Genomic DNA, 27692 nt, shown 5'->3' with positions numbered 1-27692 from the left:
AAGAGTACACAATTTTTATTGTTTGATTGAATGTACAACAACGCAGATTACTTTGCAAAAGACACAGTCAAAATGAAATTATTAGAATCACCAAAGTTGTAGATACAAAAAGATATACCTGCCTATGGAAGCACTGATACATACAGTCTTGGCACATTCGAAATGCATTGTTAGCAGCGCACAAAAAGGTGAAAATTTCCTATGCAAGGGTATCAACAAATATTCACTCAAATCAGCAATTATGTCCGGACACCTGAACTTCGAACTTCAGATGATGCGCGTCGTGAACTCCATGTAGCACAAGCTAAACAGTTTTGGATACGCTGGTGACACTACTATACATCCAGTCTACAGCTACAAGGAGCAAAAAAGTAATGTAGACAAGTCATAAAAAGCGACAGCACCGGACATTTACCTCTTCTCCGAAGGCCAATGTTATAAACATTTCTTCCTGTAAATGGTTCGTTGTGTTTTTTTTTCTATTTCCCTCAGTATGATAAAAAAAAACGAATTGAAGATCTTCATTCTGGCCTGCTCAACGAACACTGAAAAAAAAAACGACAAATCTACATACAAAAATGACCATGGAGCATTTCATACGCATAGAAGAATTCTGCGCACTATAAGCGGCAAGTAAACGCACCACAAAAAAAAAAATTGTCACCACATAGGAAACTGAAGGAAGTAAAAGCAAGAAAATGGTTTGGTTTATTGGGGTTTAACGTCCCAAAGCAACTGAGGCTACGAGGGACGCCGTAGTGAAGGGCTCCGGAAATTTCGACCACCTGGGGTTCTTTAACGTGCACTGACATCGCACAGCACACGGGCCTCTAGAATTTCGCCTTCATCGAAATTCAGCCGCCGCGGCCGGGATCGAACCCGCGTCTTTCGGGCCAGCAGCCGAGTGCCGTAGCCACTGAGCCACCGCGGCGGGGCAGTAAGAAAATGGTCGCGCTTGTGTTAAAGTCCTGTGAGGCGGATTTTCAGCCATTCTTAAAGCACTAGCTTGGACTACCACAACATGTCGCGAAAGCGTTGTGAAAATTAATGGACATTTTTATGCAAATGTGACCGTTCGCATGAGTAGTAATAACTTCTATCAAAATCTGTATTAAGAGCTTCGTAAGCTAGCTTTTCTCGGACACCGGGTGATCTGCTTGGTAAGGGGGACACAAAACAGGATCCAGTTGCGCCACACTCATATCTTAGCAATAAATCATAAACGCAAGTTCTTCCTTGCGCTTCAACATGGGCAAGAATAGAGAGCGCTTTTTGTCGAATCTGGTGAATTTAACCGAAGAGTTGCTGCATTGGCATCAAATATTTTTGCACGAAACCTCTTTTCCTTTCAATCTTTTAGCAGTTTGACCATCCAATGAAACACACTTAGCATCTTTTGCATTTTTATGCACTGATTCCGCAAGCATCTTAATGATATTAAAAACGTTGCCCCATGCACCTTTTCCTACGAAATTGCAGTCGTTTCAATGATGAGCACAGGAGTAAAAAAATAAATAGTGGGCAAATTTACCATCTAAAAGTGCCCGTAAATTATTAAGCAGTCTGCATCATATGCAACTCATAAACTCATTTCTGAGTTACACTTTAGCTGCAAAAAAATATGTGGAAATAAAGAGCGCTTGCTGAATAATGTCGTATTTTTCGTGATGACAATGAAATGTTGCAGGAACACAGATATAGCATTCCGAAGTCTATTAAAGGCAGTATTCAGTAAAAGGCACCGAGGCGATGCTCCGAGACAACGCGTACCGTTGGCTTTCCGACAGATCTGCAAATCAGCTGGCCGAAATAGTTCGCGCGACTGCTTTAAGCATCACCGGACCATCAGTTACAGGCAGAAGATTACGGGACTTGAACTTCAAAGGCACCTGTGCAAAAAAGAAAAAAAAGTGCAGGCATATGGTGGGCATGAAAAAAAGCAATTATTGCAACGCTCCTGTCTGAAATTATTACTCCACGCACAAGAGATCAACGAGCCAATCTGTGAATAAAACAGATGCCACGCTTATAATGGCACAAATTTGCGTAACGCATAATATCGTCACATCTACAGGCGTCATGTAGTGGTGACGATATCAAGGACACCAGCCGCCCCTATGTGTTATTGTCCAATGTTAATAATGTAAGAGCGATGACTTGCTTCTGCAGCTTCTAGTGTTCATATCAATTGCAAACTAAAGTAGAGTGCTTTGTTCTGGAGTACCCGGGAACACGACAAGACATTGAAAAAACGCCGTTTTAGCAAGCACGCCTTCGTTACAATATGTGCTCGGGTGGATGTCAATGAGTAATTACTCCCTTATTACAAATATATTCCACCTGGGGATATCCCCCAAAAAATTTGACCAACATGTACTACCAAACGCAATTGAATGCGGCTTCATATGCTACGGTTAATTTGCTTTACTTTCAATATGATTGAATTTTTTGTTCTCGCGACTCTTCTATTTATTCACTTCCAGTGGCATTGTACAAACCTTCCAATAACTTTAAATTCAAACTGAACGAATATTGTACGAGGGTTTCTTTCTCGGAAGTTTCAAATGCCGTTAAACACTGAAGAGGGGAGACGCGTAGTGTGGATTCACTATTTACGCTACCACCTACAAACATTTGGTTGAGAATTCACTAGGATCTGCACATGCAGACATGTTCCCACTAATCATATAAGGCTACATTTTTATCCTTAAAAGGTCCAGAAAGTAGCTAAGTAAATGTCGGGCAAGTTGGAACAGAATACAATTTCTATAGCTTTCCACCATTTTCTGAACCTATTTTTAGCTTTCACTACCTTCTTACTTTCTGCACACATTACTTTTATGCCTTGTTGCCTACCAATCCTAAAATACTTTGAACATGAGATATTTTTCCTCGTTTGTTGACATTACATCGAAAGCATGGGTCTTTTTCACATCACCTTAAGCGGACACGTTTTATAAATGCTTGGCCCAAATTAGTTTTTTTTTCCTGTTCACCACAGTCAACATAGCTCTTATGGAAAAGAAGCCTGTGATTGTTCCCTGCCAATTTGGTTAGAAGTAGTGGCAGCATGTTAACAGGTTTCCGAAGTCTAAAGAACCAGCTAATTCAGGAATGAAATAAAACTTTTGGGTGAGCTCATCAGCTAGCTAAGCAGCCAGAGCAGGAAGTGTGTCAAAAAGTAGGCAGACACGCACATGTCTCACCTTCTTCCTTTTTCGAGTTATGTACTCACCATTGTTTCAGGGCAAGTCTCAAGTTTTACTCGGCGAAACAGGCATGCCAGAAAAGTCTTTGTCTGCGTCATTCCCAGTCGCATGCCAACGCAGTTGCGTGGTCCATACCCGAAAGGCATGAACGTAAAGGGTTTTATGTTGTCTTTGTTCTCAGGTAGAAACCTGTTGAGAAAATTTAGTTGCAGTCTTAATTTCACGTGAAATAAAAATGCATGGGTTGGGTATACATATCTTTGGTGCAAGTATTCTTTATTCCAAGGTAATAAGTTCACTCCACTGATGCACAAAGTCGCAGAGTTCATTGTGAGGAAAGTGTCGGCAGCCTCGCGTCTACGTTTTTGTTGCCGCCCGAAGATGATTGAACTGCTTTGTCTTTCCCCAATAGCAAATCAGTTTGAGTGCTCATATCTGCGTTTGAACTTCCGAACTGCTCAAGTGAGAATAGTTGTGCTCTTTGAGGCCAGTGCAAATACATCGGCCCAGTTGTCCAATGTAAAATCCGGCCCCTAGAAAACGGTACCTTATAAGCGACATTAGCGCATGCATGGAACTGGCCGGCTGGCATGTTTGATTGAAACGCTAACCATGTATGAGCGATGTTGTTGATTCTGCCTCTTTTCTTACAACCGAGCACAAGAAGCTAACAGTCTATGGAAAAGGAGGTAACACACCGAACATTAGCCTCATGCAGAGAAACGCTGCCCTTTGGAGCCTGCGTGGCTCCTTCTGCAAAGGTGACAATATGAGGGCAAGACAGGCGCTTTAAAAACTTCACCTGGTCTACTGCTACAGTTCGAACAGACGTAACACTGCCGTGTGAGGTATCCCGAGTGGGTGCAGGCGGGAATCACGTGACCACAATGCGCACTCACGAGGTGGCGGGGAATGAACCACGTCGCGCCGCGAAGACCAGCAATTTGAGCATTTCTGTCGTCGAAATGTTCCCGTTGAAGCTATCAAGTTTATAAGGCGCCGAAAAGAAGACACCATTTTCGCACCTTAACGCCAGTTCTTTCAACCCGAATGACATCCGATGAATAGAGAAGCGAAAGTAGAGTTTGTGGCGAAGTCGTGAGCGCCCTCAGCGAGCTCTTACAGCTCTCGCTATCACTCCTGTGGTGCTCAGTATGCGGTATTTACTGTTTCAACTAACCGTTCCGGCCTACCTGTCTGGGTTGAACTGGTCGGGTTCAGGAAAGAATTCAGGATCGCGGTGAATGCCCGCCAACGGGACATCCACGCACATGCCGGGCTTGAAGGGGATGCCGGCCACTGTTGTCTCCTCTGTGCAGACACGCGCCAGACTGCGAATAGTAAAATAAAAAGACAAGTTAGGTACTACCTAAGTGTGATTCCTTCTCATGGAAAAGTGCTTCAAGGCTGTAGTCTCGAAATAAAATGCCGTAAGAAATGATAGCACTCCGCACAATTCCTGGGCGAAATGCACTTAAGGGAGTAATTACTGATTAGCATTCAACCGAGAACAGCCATGCGATTAAAAGGGAAAGCTGTACAGGTATCACAAAAACTTCTCAGTTGGAGTCCCTGAAAGCTGTATAATTTTCCTTTGTAGCCGTATGGCTGCGCTCTGATGGATGCTAATGAGTAATTACTCCCTTAATACAAATCTACGCCACCTTGGAGAGTTCTCAACATGGCACAAACACCGTTCCCACTTCGAATTTATCAGTGCGGTCTCACACTACAATCTGCTTGCTGGATGTCCTGGTTAAGCTTAGTTGATAGAGCGACAGCCGCGGATAAGCTGTGATGTCGTTTCTGTGGAAGCTGTATGGCTTTATTTTGTAGGCTTGTGGCTCCGCTGTAATTGTTTTTTTTTTTACAAAGGTGCTCCACATTCATGGTTTGGTTTCGTTTATGAGGTTTAACATCCCAAAGCGACTAAGGATATGAAAGACGCCGTAGTGAAGGGCTCCGGACATTTCGACCACCTGGGGTACTTTAAAGTGCATTTACATCGGCCTTTGGCCTCCATCGCAGCTGGACCGCCGCGGCCGGGATCGAACCCGCGTCTTTCGGGTCAGCAGCCGAGCGCCGTAACCACTGATCCACCGCGGCGGCTTGGTGTTCTACTTTGAGGGGTTCCCCTAAGCGTTGCACTAAGGTGCACAGCTTTTGTTTCTCAGCATAACCTGAACATGCTGGAAACTTTGAGGACGGCGACAGTGCTACGCAACCGTTTTCCCTTGTTTTACAGTGGCTCGTTCGTGACGCGACCGGTGGCGCTGACGTTCGCTTTGGCGTAACACATCACGAGACCAGTGCCACTTACGTAACGTGACGTTACCCTCATATGGCTGGTCACATCACGTCACCGGCACCGAGGAGCCGTCTGAGTGCGCACCGCACAGGATTTGATAGTCTTTTCATTCAATCCCAAATCACGCAAGCATGAACAGCTGCGCTGGTCAAACGAATTAATGGAAAACCTTAATCGTAAGCGAGCTTTTTTATATGGGTTTAAAAGGTTTAATTTAGGCAACGCGAAAATACTGCAAACTGTTAAGGGCTATCCCCTGCACAATGCAGTCCTGAGTCAGGTCTAATGTTGGTTGTTTTGTCAGTCGTCACTACCAGCATCCGGGAAACCAGCATAGAGGCCCGATGGTGGGGAGCCGACTGCTACGGAAAATGGTTTATGCTTTGTTCCCATGTCCATGCTACAGTGCCGATGCCCAGCACTATCGCCGGGTGCAGTCCGCTTCAAAACAGCTCGACCGCAGCGTCGCCAGAAGCGGGTGGATTGCCCTGGCATTTGAGCGGTCTGATTTTTTAGTGCGCAAGCACGATAACCTCCATTCTCAAATTTCACCGATTTTCTTATTTTGTCTGACGCCTCTCTTCGTGACCTTGAGGTTGTTAGGGTGGGGCAGCTTGAGCGTAAAAAACCCCATAGGTGGCAGCAGCTACCATCGCAGGGCAGTGGCGAATTAACTGCTCGGCCACTGCGCCAAGAGTGACATGATACCCTCAGCGATATACTTGTATAAATGGAAACTAGAAAATGACAAATTCTGCATTTATGGGCATTAACACTTTAAATTTATCGCGTTATACCCTCAATTTATAAATGAAATGAAATTTAAGCGCACACGAAAAACGCACACAAGAGGAGGACACACACAGGACAACCTGTCCTGTGTGTATCCTGTGTTTATCCTAGCGCCTGTCCTGTGTGTATCCTCCTCTTGTGTGCGTTTTTCGTGTGCGCTTAAATTTCATTTCATTTCATTTATAAGCTATGCACCATCTAGCCCAAACAGAAGTTTTGTTAAATTATACCCTCAGGGCGGAGCTTAAGTACAATTTCGCCTATCTTTGTCTGTAGCCCGCTTCACTTTCAAAACTGAGCCTCGAGTGGAAACCAAAGTGATAACTGGAGTACTAGAGCAGCTAATTCGCATTTGGCTCAACCCTGTTGAGTTGTCCAAAATTTTTTTTCACCTAAAGGTCTGTTAGCGAAAGGACGAAGAAGTTTGAGTACCACTGTGATTTTCACTTTCATGGCCCGAAGAACTTTCCGTAGAAGTGTTAATAAACCCTCCATATATTTCTTCTGCAGCAAATAACATTTTTGTGTGCTTGTCCTCCCGTTTCAGTTATACTTTTCACGTTTAATTTGACGTTGACGGCAAAGGTTTGTAACAGTATGCTGCATGATTTTCTGCATAGATACTGCACTTCGTGGCAGGATCAAATCAGTTCGCCGCTACTGTTAAATCGATCTCCTTAGTCAGTCATCTGTACAAAACCGTGCAAACCTGACGAGGGCTTTTGCTTACCATTCTTGTAAGTCAGCTTCCTAAACATCTTCAGGTCCACTGTGACCACTGACGCCATCTACTGTAATTTTCTCCGTGTCCATACAGTAACATCCATTCATTATTTATCACAGTTCTTAAGCAAGAGAACCTCGAAACTTATATTTATCAAATTGTCTCTCCCCACACTTCCTATATCTATCTCTGTCTTTCCATATCTTTATGACATGACAATTTGACAATTTCTGCTGCGTTAACACTATCTAAATTCTCGTAAACGATTCCAGAAGGATAAAAATTTTAATTCATTATTGCTGAAGAGCCAGTTATTTCAACGCATGGTCTTGCTCAAGCTCACCTAGGCCGTTCGACAGATTACTAGATTTCATTAATCGCATTGCATGTGATAGCACTTTTAATACACGGATTGTATTTCGACTCAACCACGAACGGCAAGCACTGCTGGCACTTAACCTAGCACCATGTATTGTTCACTATTCTTTCAACTACCTATCCAGACAGCCATGATACATTACTTTATATACAATTGAATGCGCATACAATTTCCAGGCTGTGGTAATAAACATGCGAGGACAACCATGTTTTTTACGCCGATAAGTTAATTAACTAACAGTACCACGTTGGTACCGAGGAGCCCACGAGGGAGCCCAAGCAATAAGCTTTTAAGCCACCCCCTCTCTCAGTAACTGGACCCACTCTACATTTTAGGACTCCAACTCCATATATACAACATTTCAAAGTTGAAATGCTCACAAATTTTCTGAAGAACTGAGACGAAGTGTCTCTTTGATACAAGCGTCGAGGTAGACCATATCTTGAAGTGCATCATAGGTCAATGTGCCCTGAAACATAGAATGAAGAACGCAAACTGCATAATCGGAAAAGCAAAGTAATTCAAACAAAGGTTACCAATACAATCATTTTGACTCTGTACAGCTGTGCTTAAGCCATAAGGCATGCTGTATCAAAGATCTTTAATTTAATTTTCACAAGGCACGCTATACCAAAGGTCTTCAAATTGATTTCAACTACGTATCTTTTTTAACGTTACCCATAGACCCGCGTGCCCGGGCTTTTTCCATTGAGGAAAATGCGTTTGCGAATCCACGATTTCATTCATTGTTAACAAAGCATTCTAAATAAGCAGTGGTGCGACACTCCTACCTCTGGGCATAATTTGTCTACTTCGGCAATCACTCTTTCCTGCGCATCAGGGTGCAGGGCCAGGTAGTACGCAGTGTAGATGACGGTCGTCGAGACGCTTTCCACTCCAGCGAGGAAGAGAATTACCCCCTGGGCTGTTATCTCGTCCAGCGACATCTCTGCAAACACATTTTGAATGTGAGTCAACGCAATAACTTTCTTACAAGCTTCTAATGACAAAAAAGGGCTTCGTGGAGGAAAGGAGGCCTGGAAATGGGATTCGTTACAATAGAAAGCAAAATGAGCAAGGTTTGCGAGAGGATCCTTATTCCGTTAAAGGACGTTTCGGCAAAACGGCAGTCAAATATAAGTCTTGTCGAAACGTTGCCTAGCGGACTGAGGCTAGCCTCCCTACACTTGGTCGTTGTGTTTTGTGTTGTGTTGTAAATCAAGCCTCGTATGGCAAATTCCCAAAGCATTTATATTGATACAAAACGGTTTAGAAGAATATAACTCAAGTAGTGACTTCCTGGTGGTAACTTGGGGAATTGTTTTGGGTATCTTCATTTCCTAGACAGCTATGTCAATAACAAAAGGTACTCTGAAAACTTTTAACTGCTGAGGATATAAAGAAAAGTTTCGTTTAAAAGTTTAGAACTGCCCCAAGAAACTCTCTAATGGCACTGTTATTTTTGTGGCAGCTTAATTCAGAACGCGAAAAGAAAAATGTTGAATATTGTACGCAAAAGTCTTGTTGTCCGCTATGTGAATGATTATTTTTCGAATCTCGCTCGTGACCGCTCTGCTTTAGAAATATCCGTTGGGGTCTGCCCATACTGGCGCATTTCCGGTGTAGTATTATCAGTGAGCGGGAACATCAGCAGTCAGTGAGTGAGTGTAAGTTATCACCTACAAATTTTACAAAATAAATCCACTTCTTTTAGAATTTTTTCATTTCTTTCTATTCCACTTTTGAATATGTAAAACTTTCGAAATGAAGCCATGCCCGCATCTACGAATCATTAAAACTACATAAAAGATTTAAAAATGATTGCTCAATTCGGTTCATTCCGAGTTATGCTCAGTGACCACCGAGAGCTATGTCGAAATTTAGACCGGCAATATTACCTGGTTGATTTTTAAAGCGCAGTTAGATTTTTGCGAAACAGCCTGTAAAATGCGAATTAGAATGCAACTCAAACATGTGACTGAACAGTGAGACCACAAGACGCACGCTCAATCCATTTTCCTTTCTTCGTTTATAAGCGTTAAAACAATAGCCGGAGGCCAGAGACGTCCAATGTTACCATCTAGAGGACGTCTTTGGAATCAACGAGCCAAACAGAACCTAATTTATTTTCTCTGTGACAGAAGTCAATGCATGTAGTAGAATGCTTGTGCTTCTCAACACATATAATGTGTCAGTTTGCCGACACTGCTGTTCTCGCAAATCATGCTCCCGAATCCTTCAGAGCACCAAATTTAGGACTACATAATTGTTTTATGTATGTTAAAATCAGGACTCCAATGTGTCCAGAAACGAGGTAACCACAATAATAGCAGCAAAATGTCGCCAGAACTAGGCTGGTGTTCCTGCCTGCAAATGATTTCCTGTGAAATACTACGTGAAATACGATTCGGTGTTTGTTTTCTCGCTTTGTGCCAGCTATCTCAAATACACCGGTGTGAATATCTGTGCTCGTTTACCAGTCAACCGGTGATATAATAAAATAGCATTATTTCTCACTCTTTTGTTCGCTATCTTCTGTCTTCTTGTCAGCTGCGCTCTCCCAGTCGTAATCTGCGTCCATGAATATCTGAAGGAAGTCATCCTCTTTCTGAAACGTGATAAGTACACATATCAGTTAAAGTGCTCACCGCCTAAAACACAAAATTCAAAGGCAACCACTTGGCCCTAAGCATACCTAAGTCTTAAATTTCTTGCAAGCGTTTCGTTGCATGCGGTACCATAACCAACACTGTGGCATCTATGTACTCAATATTTTTATCTAGAAGACAACCGTTTTCACTTCATTAAATGTATGTGAGGATATTATGCTCCAAGAGAACACAATAAAGACCAATATATTGACGCTGCTTATCAGAGCATAGTTATTTGCAAATTTTTAATCATTTTGCTCCGTCATCAAATCCTTGTAAGAAAGAGTGAAGGTAAATAAAAAGTGGTTTGGTCCCAGCCGGCCCACTTCTTTGTTGACGGGAGTTATGGGCGTGGAAAAACTGCGTAAAAGTTAAGTACATCTTTACAAATGCACTGTTGAGTCCATCCCTGGTGTTTCAAGTGCGGAGTTTTCTGTTTTTTTTGTGTGTTATTGTTTTCTGCCAAGGAAAGAGTGAATGGGGGAGGGCGAATTTTTGCTAGTGTGCACCGAATTTACAAAAAAAAAAAATTTCATAACGTGCCGAGAACGCTGGAGCGTAATATCATTGGTCTGTTTCTATCGGATGACTGTCGCTTATGGCACAATGTGTTCTACACGAAGGAAGGTAAACTTATCAGAGAGTCAGACGTACATTCTTAAAAACCGTTCTTTGTGCATCGCCACGTTCATTGCTCTAAATCTGTGGGTACCTGGCAGAAGCAGCGGGCAAATTGTGCGTGACTCTTCTGCAGCTGTTGGCTACATTTCAAAGATTACAATATCCAGGCACGCCAGCGCAAACTCCTTTTATGAATATAACACTTTACCTTATTATTAGCTTTCCGCTCCTCCATCAGATGGGAAACGAAAGCCTTGAACATATCTGTGCTCGACTTGGGTGGGTAGTCTGGCTGCAAAGCCTTATAGAGGCCAGGCATCATAACTGCAAAAACACATCGCTACTTGAGCGTTGAATAAACAACTTTCACTATGAAAGGAACCAATGAGACGTGGAAAATTTCTCAAATGGCGCTTTTGATTCACAACAGCGATGCAAACACGGACAAAAATGAGAATATCCTTACAAAAATTTTTACGCAGTCGATAGACTCTCCAGAGACTTCTGTCTATAAAGTCCATAGGCTCTCTACAGACAAATCCTAGAGAACAGTCTATTGGCAGTACAATAGCTGTAGACAGTCGATAGACAATGTATAGATATAGGGTTTAGTTTAATGGGTTTTAGCGTCCCAGAGTGGCTCAGCTATGAGGGACGCCGTAGTGAAGGGCTCCGGAATAATTTCGACCACTTCGTGTTCTTTAACGTGAACTGACATCGCTCAGTACTCGGGCCTCTAGAATTTCGCCTCCATCAAAATTCCACCGCCGTGGCCGAGATCGAACCCGCGTCTTTTGGGTCAGCAGCCGAGCGCCATAACCGCTGAGCCACCGCGCTAGCAAACAATAGATTTATGGCCATACAGTTTTAGTAGACTTTTATCTGTGCACAGTCTAAAGACTATCAACAGGAAAAAACAACAAATACCTTTAGGAAGGCAATAGAGTCGATAAGAAGTGCATAGACAGTGTATAGACCATTTTAACAAGTTCTATAGAAAAAACAAACGCTGACTTTCTCCTTTGGCTTTCTGTCTCATTTTTAGTTTGGTTTGTAGAAAGTGACCTAGGACACTCTTGCCTAGTATTATTCACTCCAAACCACAAACCTAGAGACGGTAAGTGCGATGCCTCAAAGCTACTCCAAGGATATTCCCTGACGTTCACTCCCCGAAAAAAATTGTCATTAGGAGTAGGGCGATGAAAAATAAAGCTTGTTAACTGGTCTTCTGAATTCAAGGAATTGCCAGAATAGGAAATATTTTTTTCTTAAATGCGCCCTACACGCAGCAGAATGAATGCTGCGTGCAAGCTGGGACTTTCGGCTGTATTGTTCGATAGGTTCATTCGCAATTCTAACACTAAAATGAACGTTTATTTGCAACTGAGATGTACACTTCTTTTCATTCACTGCCTGTGGAGACGTATCCTTTTCGGCATACTTTCCAAAAGGAATTGTTCTTTATTTTCTGAGCGCCTCGCACACCTTTTTCTCTGCTAAAAACAGCGTGTGCAAGCCACGTGGGCGCCAACCCATTTTCTCGTTTTCTTAACGAACTATTGTTCTCCATCAAGATTATTTTTCATCTTATTACATATCCTTTACTACTGGGGTATTACTGTTTCTTTTACTTATAGTTCGTCTGTCGGCATTTGATATACTATATTATCATTTCTTATGTATTTTATTACCCCAATGCTTTAAAGCTATAAGAGCACTGAACGTACCTACAATTATTCAAACAAGCAAAGTAATGATACCTAATAACTTACACATCGTGAGCACTTTCCAACCGCCATCAATGGTGTAGAGAGAATCGACACACTTCATCACCGGGTGGTCCGTGTCCTTCCAGCTGTCCACGTCGACGCTGTAATTGAGCGCTACCGTAGCGTCGAGCGATGCGTGTTCTGCCAATCTGCAGAAATGAGGAATCTCTATTTTTTTCTGCCGATTGCGCGCGATATATGCTTATCATATAAACTAACTCCAAGACGAGCAAAGACCATACAGCTCGGGGCAGGGTTCTTGGTTCTGGCCAAGGGCTTAGTCAAAGGGGGGGTACATGCTTCTGTGTCAGAACAGCCCCGAAATTTTCTGAGCGCTGCATGTGCCCCTCCTACGCTCCTTTCGTTATTTTCCCCATGCTATTCAGACCGCGTTAATCAAATGTATAAACGAAAATAAGAAGAGCGTCAATTTGTTGACGAAAAAAAGTTCTTTTCTAATAGGAAGTGGAAGTTATTGCAGAAAATTGTCTCCTCGCCATCGCACGACACATATGGTACTCCTTTTAATTTAGTCACAGTTCGCCAAATAAAAAATACCTTTTCAGGTCAGCCAATTCTTGCATCCTTTGCATTGTCTTAAATGATAGTAATCTACCGCGAAAATAAAAAGTGAATTTTTCTAAAACACCTCTGCATCCGGGCACAGGTTAACATGCATGGGGAAAGAAGTTTTGACAAATGCCATTCGTTCACAGTTGCTGACTTTGTTGTAGAGCAGGAGGTTTCGTGTTTTAAATTATGCAAAAATATTGTAAATATCCGCGAGTTTCCGTACGACTGCTTTATGTTGAAAAAATAAATGTCCTTTATGAACCAAGTCCTCGGTCTCGGAGTCTCGTATTATGTAGATATTAAAGTCAACGAAACAACTAACCGTCCAGCTTTATTGCATCCGAAAAATGACTAAGATATTTTTTGGGCGCAGGCTCTCTTTCCTTTAAGTTTTTTACCGGCGGCGTATACAACCCCCTGAGGAGGAGGAAAGAACTTTTATTATCCAGCATATGCATCCCCCCCCCCCGTTCCCCCCACCTCGGCACTAGGCCGAGGAGGCAGGAGGCACAGGTTTAGATGCTGGCCGGGAGGTCTTGTGCCCCGGCGGCCTCTTCAGCCAGTCGGATGAAGCGGAGCTGGAGCTCAGGTCCGAACTACGCAGCAGGGTCTCCCAGGATTCTTTATAACTGATATTTAGCGCCCTCTCAGGAGAATTTAGGCATTCGCAGATTACATGGTCGAGCGACCCTCTCAACCCCGCAGTGTGCACACTCGTGTGTTCTTACCTCCGATAACATATGATTCGTCAGGATTGGGTGTGGGTACATGTATGTTTGAAGTCGTATCTACGCGACTGCCTGCATATTAAGGCGAAAGCCTTTAATGCCCCATCGTTGTCGACAGAAGGTTGTCAGCAGAGGTGTCACACTTTTCGGTTGGTCGGAATGGTTATGACGTCAGAGCGCGCGGATTCGAAGTAATGAAGTCACCCACGGATGCCTGACGCTCCCTTTTGGAGTAGACAACAACTAATAAAATAGTTGTCGTCCGCGCCGATAGGGCGCGTAAGGCCTCCGTGGGTGTCTTGCATACAACCGAAGTCATGTATACAACCGAACTCATCGATGCAGAGAGAGAGTCGTGCTAAAGAAGCAGTGAAAGTCGGCAGTCAAAGTGTGTAGTTGTAATGTGTAGTCAAAGTGTGTAGTCAAATAAATCACTAGTACAGCACAAACAGTCTCGCAGTCAATGCCAAACAGTGCGCCAGGAAAGGCTTTCACCTTGTAGCACTTTAGAGAGTCAAAGTGCCCCCTGAATTTTTTATTTAACGACCGGTCTGATGGAGTTACCAGCCTACGTTTCAATCAGTAATGTTGAGTAATTTTCACAACTCACTTGCCAGAAGGGGTCCTCGCTAGCCCGGTGGTATAAACCTCGAGCTGGCTCGTGAGCCACCTCGTTGCCGCGACGGACGACAGCGACGGAGGGGCCGCGGTAGTAGACGGCCGCGGAAATGCTGTTACGGCTGCCTTCCTAAGGGCGCGCTAAAGTCGTATGTTCGTTTAGGAATTATTTACCAGCCGACTCTTTAAATTAAGGCACTTCTGGACAGCATTATTGTAGGCAGCCTCTTCTAGCCTCAAATTGGACAACTCTCCCTTCCTTTCCCCCATGTTACTTCTGCGCGGAATCAAAGATAAACGCAACGTTCCGAGATTGTTTTAGTGCGCCGAGACAAAAACTGTCTCTTGTCGCTAAAAGGAAAGCAAAAAGCTCTGATTCTGTAATGCCAGTGTGAGTCAAAAGAATTCGGCCGCAGTGACACGCGTCCTCAAAGTGGGAAGTATTGACAGCACTAAGCTAGAAGGGCAGAAAGCGTAGCTCCCTTACTTTTTTTTTATTTGAATGATTGAGACCACTTTCGACTGTACAACAACAGCCTTTACCAAAACCGGTTCTTACTAAAGTACAGCCCTATCATGATAACTGTTAAAAGCACAGGTGTGGTCGAAAAGTGGATTACCATGATGGTGGCAATTCCTAAGCTACGCTGAGGTTGGGACTGCAAGTTTCACATTCGCTTCATTGCAGGGCGACGTGATTCGCAATAAATGCATTAAAAAGAGTAGTAAGCTTAGCTGGGCAGTGGAAGCAGCTTGCTTTCTGTTGCGCGCCAGCAGTAATCACGCGCGTAACCCATCAGGGGAGAATCATGCATTGAAGACGCAAAGGAAACTGACGTTTTTTTTTTTTCGTTGTATGAGGACTTGCAATACCGCTGCAGCAGTATTATCTATGAAAGAAAAATGTACGAGGGAGGAATGGCTGCTGTTCCGTGTACATTTTACATGTGTCCTCATTTTAGGGCACATGTTGTTCTCTATTCCAATAAAAATGCAAGAAGTCAAAAAGCAAAGAAGCGCACTTTTTTTTGGTCACGTTCATTGCTCCTATCTCCTTATCTCCTTTTGTATTTCAATGAACAACAAAGGCTAATTTACCATGTGCTGTCCAGTGGTGCTGCCTTTGCTAATATTTCGCGGAGAGAACCTAGGCCAGAAAGCGTCACTTCGACCGCTCTTCAACAGTGGCTCCACGTGAGCTAGCTGGATTCTAGGCTCAGGTTAAGCACAACCAAAAAAATGCTACTAAAAACAACCATACCAGAAGTCCGCAAAACCCAGAAAGGTTCAAGAATATTATGCAACCTCTTATTTAGTATTCATCAGTGTGAAGGAGGCGTATTTTTTTCCTTCTATCGTTATATAACTTTTTCTTTATTACATGCCAGGTGCTTTTCAGTGTAAGGAGGCATCAATTTTCTGTGCCCTGAATTACGCTAGCTTGGTGAGTCGCCGGCTGCATCCGGAACGGCACTGATATTGATTCCGAAACAGGACCAGTTTAAAATAGAAAGAACTATGCTTTTGTTTCCTATTTGGCCCAGATTCTAGCGCAGGTGTCCCTCCTGTGTTTCATATACTGTTGTTACTCACTTGGAGAAGTCCACGGGTTTGTCTTGCGAAGCCGCCTCCAGTAGCCGAGACGTCATTCTTTCAGCTATAGTTTTTAGTTTGATGGTAATCTGAAAGTAAGTAAAAGATCTCGTGGTAAATTTAACGCCTAGCGAAGACCTACTTGATAGTTTTCATCCTGTCATATTCATCACATCTCGCTCAAAACAAGCATATCAGTAGACAGCCCTAAAATTGGGATTTAAAAAATACTGCGGTGTCGTTCCTAAGTTACTCTCCTGGTCAGTAAAATTTATTTTGCACGTATTAACGGCAAGCATGGAAAATACGTCTCTTCCTCGCAAATTTCTGAGAACAAAGTGTATTAAGCACTCGGTGACTACAAGAACATCACGATCGCTGTTTGCCATTAAGTCAAGTCAATCGATTTGGCACGAAGTCACGAAAGCGCGATGTAGCTGTGCGTGCGCTTGACAGCCGCTTCCAGCCCTCTAGCCTACGCTTTACAGGCCTCGTTTTGATGTCCCCGATTATAAATTCTTTTTTCTCCCAATATGCTTTAAAAAGAAAATAACAGATCTAGTTCGTATACAGCCTCGAAGCTATCCAGACGTGTCTTTTTTTTGTGCTCCTCGGTTAGGTAAAATTGGGTTAAAGATTATTTAGAGAGCGCACCGGAATGCATCGTAGCTCGGTCGGCAAAAAAAAATATAAAGAGAGTAAAAATAAAATAACTAGAGATAAAATAAATAGAAATAAAATAAAATAGAAAACAAAAAGAAAAAGAAAATAGAAAGGTTGACAACAAGAGAATTCACTAAAGTGGTTACCAAGTGAGTGAAGTCCATGCAGTGAGCGGCCGACCAAACGTAGTCCGCAAAATGTAAAACTTGGTGTAATGCGCACTGCCTTACACTGAAACAGCGCTCAAAACGGGCTGCTAAAAATAATGTACAGATTAAGATACAGATTAATGTACAGAGTAGTATAAGTACTGGAAAACATTCTTCGTTTGTAGCATAGCACGCGCATCAGCATCCCGCTTATTAATTTATCCGTAGCTTTATTATTGAGCTGGAAGTATGTGTACCTGTTTAAATACTGTTGGCAATGCCCACGCTTATCTAATGCATTTTCAGCGCACTTGCCGATAATGCATCAGAAATTACTGTGGTCTGAGTAGTCGTACAAAATACTGCAGAGCTAGTTATCTATACTTATTTTCTGTGCTGTAGTTCCTGAATATTAAACGCCTTTTTTGCTGGTACAGCTTGGAGCATTACGGTGCGCTGCAGCGAACACAGAAACAAGTCGTTTGTTTTCGCGCTCAGAAGTATGATTAGAAAGGTGCGTTTGTGTGCAAACACGAATATTTCTTATACACGCTTCAATACATGATCACAGTACAGGTCAGGCTCAAACACTGCCAGGCGACTCCTCACACAGCTTGCTAAGGGTCTTGTTTACAATTTTACTGAACTTCCCAGACCTCAGCATCTAATGATAGCTCTCCTTCCGCAACGAAAATATTCATTTTTTTTTTTCAGAAAGTTTTTCCGTGACAGCTATTCAGGGCCCGCTTATCCATTCTGCGGCGCTGCAGTGATGCTGTTGGTGTAAAAACGCGCTACACTGATTGGTAAGCACGCTGAGTGGTCGAAAGAGAACCTCTGCCACTGCATTTTACACTTCTAGTAGCAGATACGTATCTCGGATATATTTTTTGCGCGGGAAACCAACCACATGTTGCGCAAATATTTCGCAGGACCTTTTTTTTTGCGAAGTTTCTGCCATTCACGAAGTACACAAAAATTAGGACTTCGAGAAAATTATGCCCTTTAAAATACTCATGACACTATTCGGTATAATTTTCAGAGCCTACGAGGGAAGAATAACCTAATGCCACTACTAGGCGGCGACATCTCTTTCCACGAGTAAACGAAGAGAGACACGACAGTATATCTTTATAAGCAAGTGCTGAGCAGAATACCCCTAAAGTGACAGACGGTGCCTACCATTTTCAGCCGGCTGGCGGTCAGTGCCGGCGTGAAGATGGTCCGTGCCAGCTTCCACTCATCGCCGGAGAGGTTCATGATGGACTTGCGCCAAACATCGCTGCCGGTGTGCTGACCTTTCTGCAGCGCGCAGTGGGAACCACGTTGCAGCGAATTCCAACAAGCATCTTTTTATCACGTAGTTTCACATTCGCTAAAACGCTAAAGCGCTTCATCTCTCCACAGCTAGATCACGTTCACAAGGTCGGTATAACGTTCGCAAGGTCGGTATAACGTCACACGAAACAAAAGCTTGTTCTCAGTCGTTCATTCCCCGTACATCAGCAGATTGGAACTACCTTCCCGGATCGACAGCCTGCATTCAAGACATCCTGCGCTTCCGTAACAATTTAGCTAACGTTGTATACTAAGGCTCACAACAAATGTACTTATCATTCACCATTTCCTTTGTTTACTTTAGTTTCCTTTGTTTGTTCTCTTACCTTGCACTTGCACATTATGCTTACTTCTTTTACTGAATTGTATAACCAGGAACATGACGCTTGTATGTTGAATTTTTGTTTTTGTTCTCTTTTTATAATTTGTAACCACTCCCCTCTGAAATGCCCTTGGCTCTGAGGGTATCAGTAATAAATAATAAATAAATAAAAGGTTTTAGCAGGGCTCTCACAAACCCACAGAAAGCGCTTCCTGCGCATACGAAAGGACTAATCAAGCGCGATCTTTGTGCAGGGGCTTGAAGTAGTCGAATTACCACGTATTCGGACTCCTTGCCTGAGCACGAGTGACGTTCATACCAGACTACGCTGTGGCGATGATTCCAGGTGCGGATGTAAAACACGTCCCTACCCTTTTCTTAATTCACGTTAGCCTTATCTGTACTCCGTGCCCATTTTTTTTTTACAATGGAGCCAAAGCAACAGTGAGGAATCAAGCCCCCTCGTCCTATGCACCGCACTATCGACCCTGACAGCGATTATTAGTTCTATCTTAAAACGTAGAATATCGGTAATATTTGTTCATTAGTAGATATTACCAATATAGCAGCCAATTTTCAATGTTATACAGCCACGGAAGAAGCGGTTTATTTTATTACAATGAACCTCAAGCGAACACGCGCGCAACTAGCCATGGGCCATGCGTCCTGGATATAGCGAGGAGTACCGTCCTCAGTACCGTCCTCACAAATTCAGCGGCGTGACACAGTTACGGACGCCCCGCCCAATACCTTTCCTTTCATTGCTGAGACAAGTCGTCGCCAAGTATATTACGGCCGCAAAACTTTACTAAGTCATGTGCTCTTTAGACAAGTTGTAAAGTCTTACCGATCTGTCCGAAAAGTTCTTGAATTTGGAGACCAGCACTTCACGCAGGACCTCCGGATCTGAGACGACAAGCGTCGGCGATGCGCATTGGTATGACCTGTTAAGGAAGTGATTGCGTCCATTGGTTATCCAAATTAAAACGCCTGGGATGCGCTGCTTTAAGTTCAAGTGGGTCGCATATTAATATCATCTAAGAAACGAATACAGATGACTGTGGTATCTGGTTTCGACAGATGCGTTAAATATCTATCTTAGGCCGCTTATTTATGTATACGTCCACTGTCTTCATTTGATTTACAGTTGCTAGTCAGCGCTTGTTCCTGCTGGTATGAACGAGATAAATGTACCTTAGAGAAACAAAAGATGTGTCGAAGGCAGTGCAATTGCATGCAACCGCTTTTTGTACTCACCCATAAAAACGGCCGTAGCGTTTGTAGTATTCTATTACCACAGCGTTGAAGGGCTGCAAACAGATACGAGATTACAGGCAATAAAGAATTTTACATGCCAAGAGCTGACGCGCGCAAAGAACGCTAAGGCTTAAAAGTATTTGTATACGTCCTTAGAACTATCTGAACTTTAAATACTAGCACATTATGGCTGTGGAAGCAATAGGGTAAGAAAAAATGAATGGTGTGTTGACTGTTTCTTTCTTGCTTTGTCGTCGTTGCGCCGCAGTATTTTTAGTCAGGCACCAAATCGCCCCCCCCCCCCTCCCCCCTGTCGTCATTCTCAAATACAATAGAGAAAGTAGCTGGGCCGTGATTTTTTCTTCCATATTCTCAGGTTCCCAAACGGTCGATATGCTCCGTTAGCGCCTTTTTTGTAGAGCTTGACTTAGATAGAACAGTGGTCTTTAATGACAGATGTTCGTGGGGCTTGTGCCTATAAGTTACCCTTCTGCACTCTAAACACAAAACATTCTATATGGCAGTGAAAAGGCAGTAAATTGTCCTTTAGGGTACATCCTCTTGGTGCAGGGTACGCTGGCCAAGTCCCGGGGTAGCATTAAATGTCTGAAAAACCGAATGCTTACAGTTCGCAACGGAAACAGATTCCCTCTTCAAAATATCAGAAAGTCTAGCTGCCACGAAGATTTCAACGAGGTTTAAACTTCTTTCATTTGCTAACCCCAAAACCTGCGGTGCCGCGTTTGAAAACTCTTTTATTGCGAAAGCAATACTACTTGCACTTTCCAGGGTGACCACCATCGTGCCGCGGCGGTGACCACCATTGACCTTCATTTGACCTTGATTGCATTAGTTGGTTTAGATTGGATTACATTGGATTACATTAGATTGGATTGGACTGGATTGGGTTTCATTGGATTGGATTGGATTAGATTAGATTAGATTAGAGTAGATTACATTGTATTGGATTGCATTGGATAGGAGTGGATTATATTGGATTGGATAGCATTGGATTGGATTGCAGTGGATTTGATTGGATTGTATTGTATTGGAATGGATTGGATTGGTTTGGATTGGATTGTATAACCGATGCATCACCACAAGCACCACCACCAGCTACACTACCAGCTGTACCATGGCGTAGGTACGGATATTGATTTCGCAATTACCGAGCTTAACCAAGCTAAGCCACAGCCAATTTTTTCATTGCTAACGGTATCAAGATAGTACTCTTTAGAGGTAGGAATGTTCCTTTGCTGGCAAGAATAAGCATTCCGTATATTCAGTGAACGAAATCTATCCCGAGATTTCGGCAGCATAACCTGCTCCTAAAAGGAATCGCGCTAGAGAAGAGGTTACTCCATTTTTACTCCCATATAGGCTTATTCGTGTTTAGAATGTGTACGCGCTAGTTGCCGTCAGGAATAACTATTGAAGTACCTTTGTGTAGAGATCGAAACAAAAAAGCAAATACTGCCAGAAGGTGAGGTGTGCCACGCCTTTGTCATTCCAGAAGGTGAAATTCTTTCGGACCCACCTGCAAGTTAAGAAATCCACAAAGCACAAACTTTAAATAGCAAGCTAGGTCATATCTTAAGCTTGAACAAAGCTGTACCCAATAGGCACTTAAACATCCATGGACGTCTTCTGGACGTTTAAGACGTCTATGGGATGTCCAACGGAATTTCAGTGCCCATTGGGTAGTTGCTCCACATTGCACAATAGGAGTGCGATACATGAAGTTTGTATGATTACAAAGATTGCATATCACAGTGGGTGCTGTCAATTACATGCGCCTTAACTTAACAATATTGCGTTCTCATGTACTGAGCCAAAAATTTTGATGGTGTTTATAGGTCGCTATGCGTGTTGTCTTGGAAATTTCTTCGCGCCTACGTAATGCGTCGGATGTTCTGCAGCGATGAATGTGGGGACTGATTTCAAGACCCCTTCTTCCAAGACATCAAGAGCCATGTTGAAGGAGACCGACAAGATGCAGAGGACATCCACAAGAAAACGCCGCGCACGAACCACAGGATCGTCGATTGCACGCGCCCGGCACCCCTAAAACCCGCAGCCGCTTACACTTTTTTAGTTTTAATCGACGTTTAATTCAATCTGTTTACAGAACCTTGCAACATTATACTGACTTGGTATTCATGTTTTCTATTCAGTAACCACAACAAACTCACCACCACGTTCAAAGTGAAACAGAATATATAGTGGCAACTGAGACTCTATAGAGCTCAGTCGATACGTTACATAAAGTGGAAATTGGACGTCAACGTTCCCATAACATTACAAAATTATTTCCTCTGGTAAAAGGTAATAAAATAGTCTGTCCGCTATATAATATGCCCTTTTTTGAAACATCGCGCATACATACCGACGATATGTTTTTACGCATGTAACAAATATTTTAGTATCCGGAGCCACTCTCTTCCGCCGCTCTGGAAGACAAAAGTAGCAATAAGTTCATGGAAACTGCATTACAACAGATTAAACGTGCACTCCCACATATTCAGCTACCTCAAATATATGTGACCATGCTTATATACTCACTATGAAGGGTTTACCATTTAGCATTAGTGGTGAGTTGGTAATAATTGGAAATTTTGAAAATCGCTATTCACGTAGTCTGTAGGTGCCACCAACCAAGAGCTTTAACTGCAAAGCTATGTTAGTAAGCTTCAGTCGTTACTACAAAGAGAGGAAAACAAATGTACAGTTCAGTTTTTAAAGCCGTTGTTTTAAGCAGACTTCTACATATATGGAGCTTTTCCCCCCTTCTGCACCAATCTTTCAATGCTTCAAGTGAATATTTCATAAATACTGTATACATGCCCATATACATACGCAGAAATCCAAGACAAGCGCATTTTTTTGGCCGGGAAGTTCAATATGAAAGAAGTCTTTTCGCACACCGTAAGCTTCTACCGTAACTGTCAATATATCTACAGATCCCTCGTCGGGACGCTCATAGTTTTACGCTATTTATTGTCAAAAACGCACCCCACTGATTTTTTTTGGCAGACTAAACTACTCAATGTGAGCCCAGGACAAATTTTTGAAGGCAAGATTTTTGCTGCGCATCCTAATAATAAACCATTGCCACTAAGATGTTCCTAACAATAGCTTACAATAATTCATAGTTGCCCGCGTTAAAAAATGATGCCAAAGAAAGCTGGATTTGACTTCCGTTCGCTGCGCCGCTGCAGACGTAATTCTGTATTTTTTGTATTCTGCAATTTGCCTATGTGACGTTATGCGGTAGTTCACTCTTCCGACTGGGTTCGTTACTTACGTCGCATCAGCAGGGTAGAATGGGCCATTAATTGAGCGATTTTGCCCTCTAAATCAAAACCCCACAATCAGACATTTCTTCTGTTCTTCTTCCTCGTGACGCGGCCTAAAAGGAAGCTTTGGTTCGGCCGGGACACGCCCAAGGTTGTCCGCCATACCACTAGCACAGGTGCAAACTATGTCCTCCCTGTGAGGCTTGCTTGAAAGTAATCAATACTCAGTAGAAGATAACGCAAAGTGCGGTGCTTGTTGTGCGACAAGCGTTCAGGAAGGTCACCGCCTTTACTCTGAGTTCCTTATTAAGAGATGGAATCGAAAGTGCCTCAGGGGGATGGAAAACGCCGGAAGTGGGTGGTTTAAAAATATATTAAAGACGGGGAGTTGACCAAAGTTTGCAAATATTCGTCTCAGTGGCGTGGGCAAACGGAAGAAACTACAAAAAGACAGTGCTTTGCTAAGTGCTGTGCTAAGAACTGAGTGAAGCAGCTAAGACAAATCGTTTAGCAAGCCCCATGAACAGAAAGTAACGCGTCATCTGACTCCAGCGGGGTGACAACCCAGGTAGCACCGAAATGTTGCGATAATGTTGCATTTTTGTTACGCTCAAATGTTATTTCAATGTCCTTAATGTCCTTTTTTTTCTAATGTTTTTGCAATGTTACATATAAATGTTCGAATAACCTTCCCCAAACATTTATGAAACATGTAAACATAAATGCAACATTCTCGAAAATGGTGAAGCAGCCCCGCACAAGCATGCAGGCCTGTCAGTGGTGACGGCATACAACTTACCACACTTGGCAAGAACCAACAACAAGAGCGACACCCTCTCCATTACACTACAGCACAGCAGCTCGTATTCACTCACCTCCAAACGGATATCATGCCACCGAGCTTATATACTCGCTACTGCGGGATGTCCCATGAGTGACAGTGGGGAATGGCTAATAACTAAAGTTTTGTGACAAAATAATGGGGCTCTTCATGCAATCTATGGCGAGTACTACTTAAGAGATGTGGTTACAAGGTACGGTTAGTTGAAAAACATCTTTACTCTAAGAACAGTAAGAAAATGTCTGGAAATCCGTGCTCGAAATATATTTGCAATGTTGTTTTATAGTTGCGACTCTAACATTGTAATAAAATTTAGAATATTATATTAAAACAACGTTTGTTTAGAATGTGAAAGTAACGTTTCCTATGTAACTTATAACGTTATATGTTAATTTTTAATGTTAATGTAAAGTTACTATGCAACATTTAACATTACTCTAACTTACATAACAATTTTATAACACTATTCTAATGTTCGGTGCTACCTGGGAAGGGTAGCACTGAATTCCTGCGTCTTAGCGGGTTAGACGCACATGGCGACGCTGTCACGCGCGGGCTGCGGCCTTGCGCCCACGCCCGGTCGATGCTGTTGCCGCTTGGGTTAGACTCGGCGAAAGAGGAGAGCCTTCTTATAAGAACCGAAAAAGAAACGGGGTACTTGTATTGAGTGCCAGCCGCGAGGCGTAGGCGTTGAGCGTTTATGTATACGAGATACGAGCGCGCCCGTCCGCTGGCGCGGTGTGACTCAGTCAGAAGAAATGAAATAAAAAGATAAAGGAAAGAAAACATGGAGGCGGATCCTATCTTTAGCTGTCTTTTGCGTTTCGACTGTCTCGAGCAGAGCCCTAAGTAAGTAGAATCAGCCAGTCGTTTAAATTATCGTTGTGAAGCTTTACGCCCACTTACGAATGAATCATTGTTTACACTGGACCACTGAAGAACTATGGAGATACGAGAAAAAGATTCTACAAGAATGTTATTAAGCGTAAGAAGTAAGTATGATAAGGATGACCTTCGAAAAGTTCTTTTAAAGCTTAATATTTGAAAAGGTTTTAGGCGAAAAAACAGACAGACACATAGGTAGGTAACAGGACGAATCGCCAACTTCCAACTGATTTTATTGCATGCCTGAAACGTACTTATAAAGCTTGTCGTCACATACGCAGGAGGGTCACCTAAAGATCAAGAACGACTTGATAAGGCGAGCTCCAGGAATTTCTTTTCACAGTTAAACAATACAACTGATAAATCGCTTACGCACATGTCGCCTTTCTTTTTGATAAAAAACGCTTCTATCAATTCCCCAGCCGTAGTGTCTTTGCTTTTGCTGGGCAAAAGCAAAGACACTACGGCTGGGGAATTGATAGAAGCGTTTTTTATCAAAAAGAAAGGCGACATGTGCGTAAGCGACTTATCAGTTGTATTGTTTAACTGTGAAAAGAAATTCCTGGAGCGCGCCTTATCAAGTCGTTCTTGATCTTTAGGTGACCCTCCTGCGCATGTGACGACAAGTTTTATAAGTACGTTTCAGGCATGCAATAAAATCAGAAGTTGGCGCTTCCTCCTGTTGCCTTTCTATTTGTCTGTCTGTTTTTTGCGCCTAAAACCTTTTCAAATATGAACCAAAACCAACTAGCCCAGCAGCAAGTGCTTTTAAAGCTTAAGTTCGGTTTTCCGGTCACAGTACCACAACAGCTTGGAGCTTGTAAGAAATGGGGCTGTGCTAACTAAACATTCCATTCCAGCAGCCCACAGACGAGCGTTATATTGCACGTGATGTTCGAAGCATTCCCCGAGTTAATTGCTAGCAAACACTAAAAATTGAGCTACGGATATAAAATTTAGGCAATTCATGGTTTCCTTTAAAGCGCAGGATATTGTAATTGACACTTTCAGCATAGTTGGAAGCAGTCAGGAAGTATATTTAATTAAATAAGAGTGTTAAGCTGGTTAGTATGGCATAAAAAATGTATCTACAGTTGCTAATTCTGCTACATCAGATTCATATTCGCGACTTGAATTGGTCTTCTTCTTTTTTTGCCCCCAGTTCAACAAATTGTGTACATTGCCGAATTGAGAATGAACAACTGCAACTTTATTATGTTTGAAACAATAAATCTACTTTGGCTCAAGTGAATAATGACGGCTTACTTGCTTTTTACTTCGTGCTGCTGAGCTTTCAGGACATTATTGATCAGCTTTAAAGCTAAGTTAATCACTCGTAGCAAGCCGTTGGAGAAGTATACTAGCCTATAGCCTAGCAAGTTGAGCTATAACATTCTAATAAGTCTCCTTTAACCTCGCCATTCTTCGCTGCGGGGCCCGTACAAATTCGTATTCTTTCTGCTCGGGTCACTACACATGCAACAGGCCGGAACTGCTTAGGCTACGCTCAGTTAAATATTTCTTAGCAGATTTCTGCTCATGTTGTCTTCCCGCTTGTACTTCGTATAACTGTGGTGTTTGTACATTTAGCTTTGGATATGAAGCCTTCATTTCATTTCTGCAGGGCTGAGTTAAGCGCGAGATATTTTATAAGCCAGGGGTGCAAATATGAGCGCGGATTTTTTTTCAATTTTTGCTTTCGTGTGCGAGGAAGAACTATTAAATTTTCCCATCGCTTTAGTCCTCCATTGACGGTACCACTTTCACTGCATTCACTGCGCAAAAAACTTTCTCAGCGCACTGTGCCAGAATGACATCTGTTTCAAGCCAAAGTATCTTCAACTGAACACATTTCGACGCCTGTATCTTACGGTGACGGGCAAAAGGTTTGTTGAATGAAATTGACCTTTCGTTTTCAATGACCTCGAAACATTAAGATTGTTGCAATTTTTTGCTACTGAGGAGACACGTAATACTGCTAAACCCTAGTTCACAGGACTGATTTCAAACTCTTGCTGCCAGAAATTACAATGCCTTGCCAACTTTAGTTAGCATCGAGAACAAACAAAGAGCGCCATTGAGTTTCTCGATCAAGTCGAATGTGCGCATGACCACCGCTGGACAGTGTTCACTGCTTGGCTGCAAAGGAACTTTAATTGGCTAAGCAAAAATAATTGGCTAAGCTAAATTGCCTAAGCAAAAGTAAGCAATTAGGTACCTTGCTTTGTTTTATTCCGCTTAAGAAAGTTCCCGAAATATTGGAATTAGAGAGCCACTACATTTAATGTTAGGACAATAGAGAACTCATGATCCAAGAGCCAAAATGCACAACCACAATCAGAACTGCTTGCCGTTTCTATTACTATGAAGAAATGCACAAGTCAAACTGAAACGCTCTGAGGCAAGAAAGGTGCAAAATAAACCAACAATCCATAAGCTACGTACCAAAATAAAAGTGATGCCAGGAGTATGACAAGCGTGAAGACAACGTGTAGCATTTTCTTCGCTCGTCAAATACGGACTCCGTTCCAAGAAAAAACAACTGGTGATTGCCCCTTTCTTTGGTCCGAGCAGTCAAGCTGTTGGCTGTGTAAGCAATAAATCCTCTTTATCCACAGTACCGTTTCCTTCGCACGAATACGCGGGCGCGATCCGCCACACCCGCCGAAGTGTACGTCGTGACTCTCGGCAAACCGCGCGATAAAGAGCTAAAGAGCATCAGGAGAACCTCGATGTGTTGTATCTCTGAAAGCGGCGGGTTATTCTCCGAACTCCGGAAGCCACACTGTTGCGCAATGCGTCCTTGGCTAAAGGGAGAGGGGCCCTTCGGCGCGACGCGGCCACGTGTGTCGCAGCGCCAACTAGTGGTTGGTATCCGAAGCACAAAGTAGGAAGAGAGAGAACAGATAAGGGAAGGAGAGGGATAAGAGCTACCGGATGGACTCTCTATCAGACGGCCACGTCTGCGGACGTGAG

At 43.0% G+C, this 27692-nt stretch overlaps 1 protein-coding gene across 1 annotated transcript; it reads right to left on the bottom strand.

Moving 5' to 3' along the window:
* Nucleotides 1-27455, bottom strand: LOC149364163 (cytochrome P450 3A41-like). The gene is made up of 15 exons (XM_089574145.1): nucleotides 27162-27455; nucleotides 21135-21231; nucleotides 19695-19747; nucleotides 19285-19381; nucleotides 17960-18079; nucleotides 15966-16054; nucleotides 12457-12602; nucleotides 10893-11008; nucleotides 9930-10020; nucleotides 8204-8361; nucleotides 7793-7881; nucleotides 4403-4540; nucleotides 3236-3398; nucleotides 1771-1889; nucleotides 1-545 (listed from the first exon to the last, which is right to left on the bottom strand). Exons 1-14 carry the CDS (start codon nucleotides 27212-27214, stop codon nucleotides 1797-1799), a joined length of 1503 nt encoding a protein of 500 aa, XP_089430271.1. The 5' UTR covers nucleotides 27215-27455; the 3' UTR covers nucleotides 1-545; nucleotides 1771-1796.
* Nucleotides 27456-27692: the final 237 nt, after the last annotated feature.

Source organism: Amblyomma mixtum, chromosome 2 (genome assembly GCF_055824585.1).
Source record: "Amblyomma mixtum isolate Tamu chromosome 2, ASM5582458v1, whole genome shotgun sequence".
Taxonomy (NCBI): Eukaryota; Metazoa; Arthropoda; class Arachnida; order Ixodida; family Ixodidae; genus Amblyomma; species Amblyomma mixtum.
The sequence above is the reverse complement of the archived record's forward strand: the minus strand, read 5'-3'. Positions and strand labels throughout refer to the sequence as shown.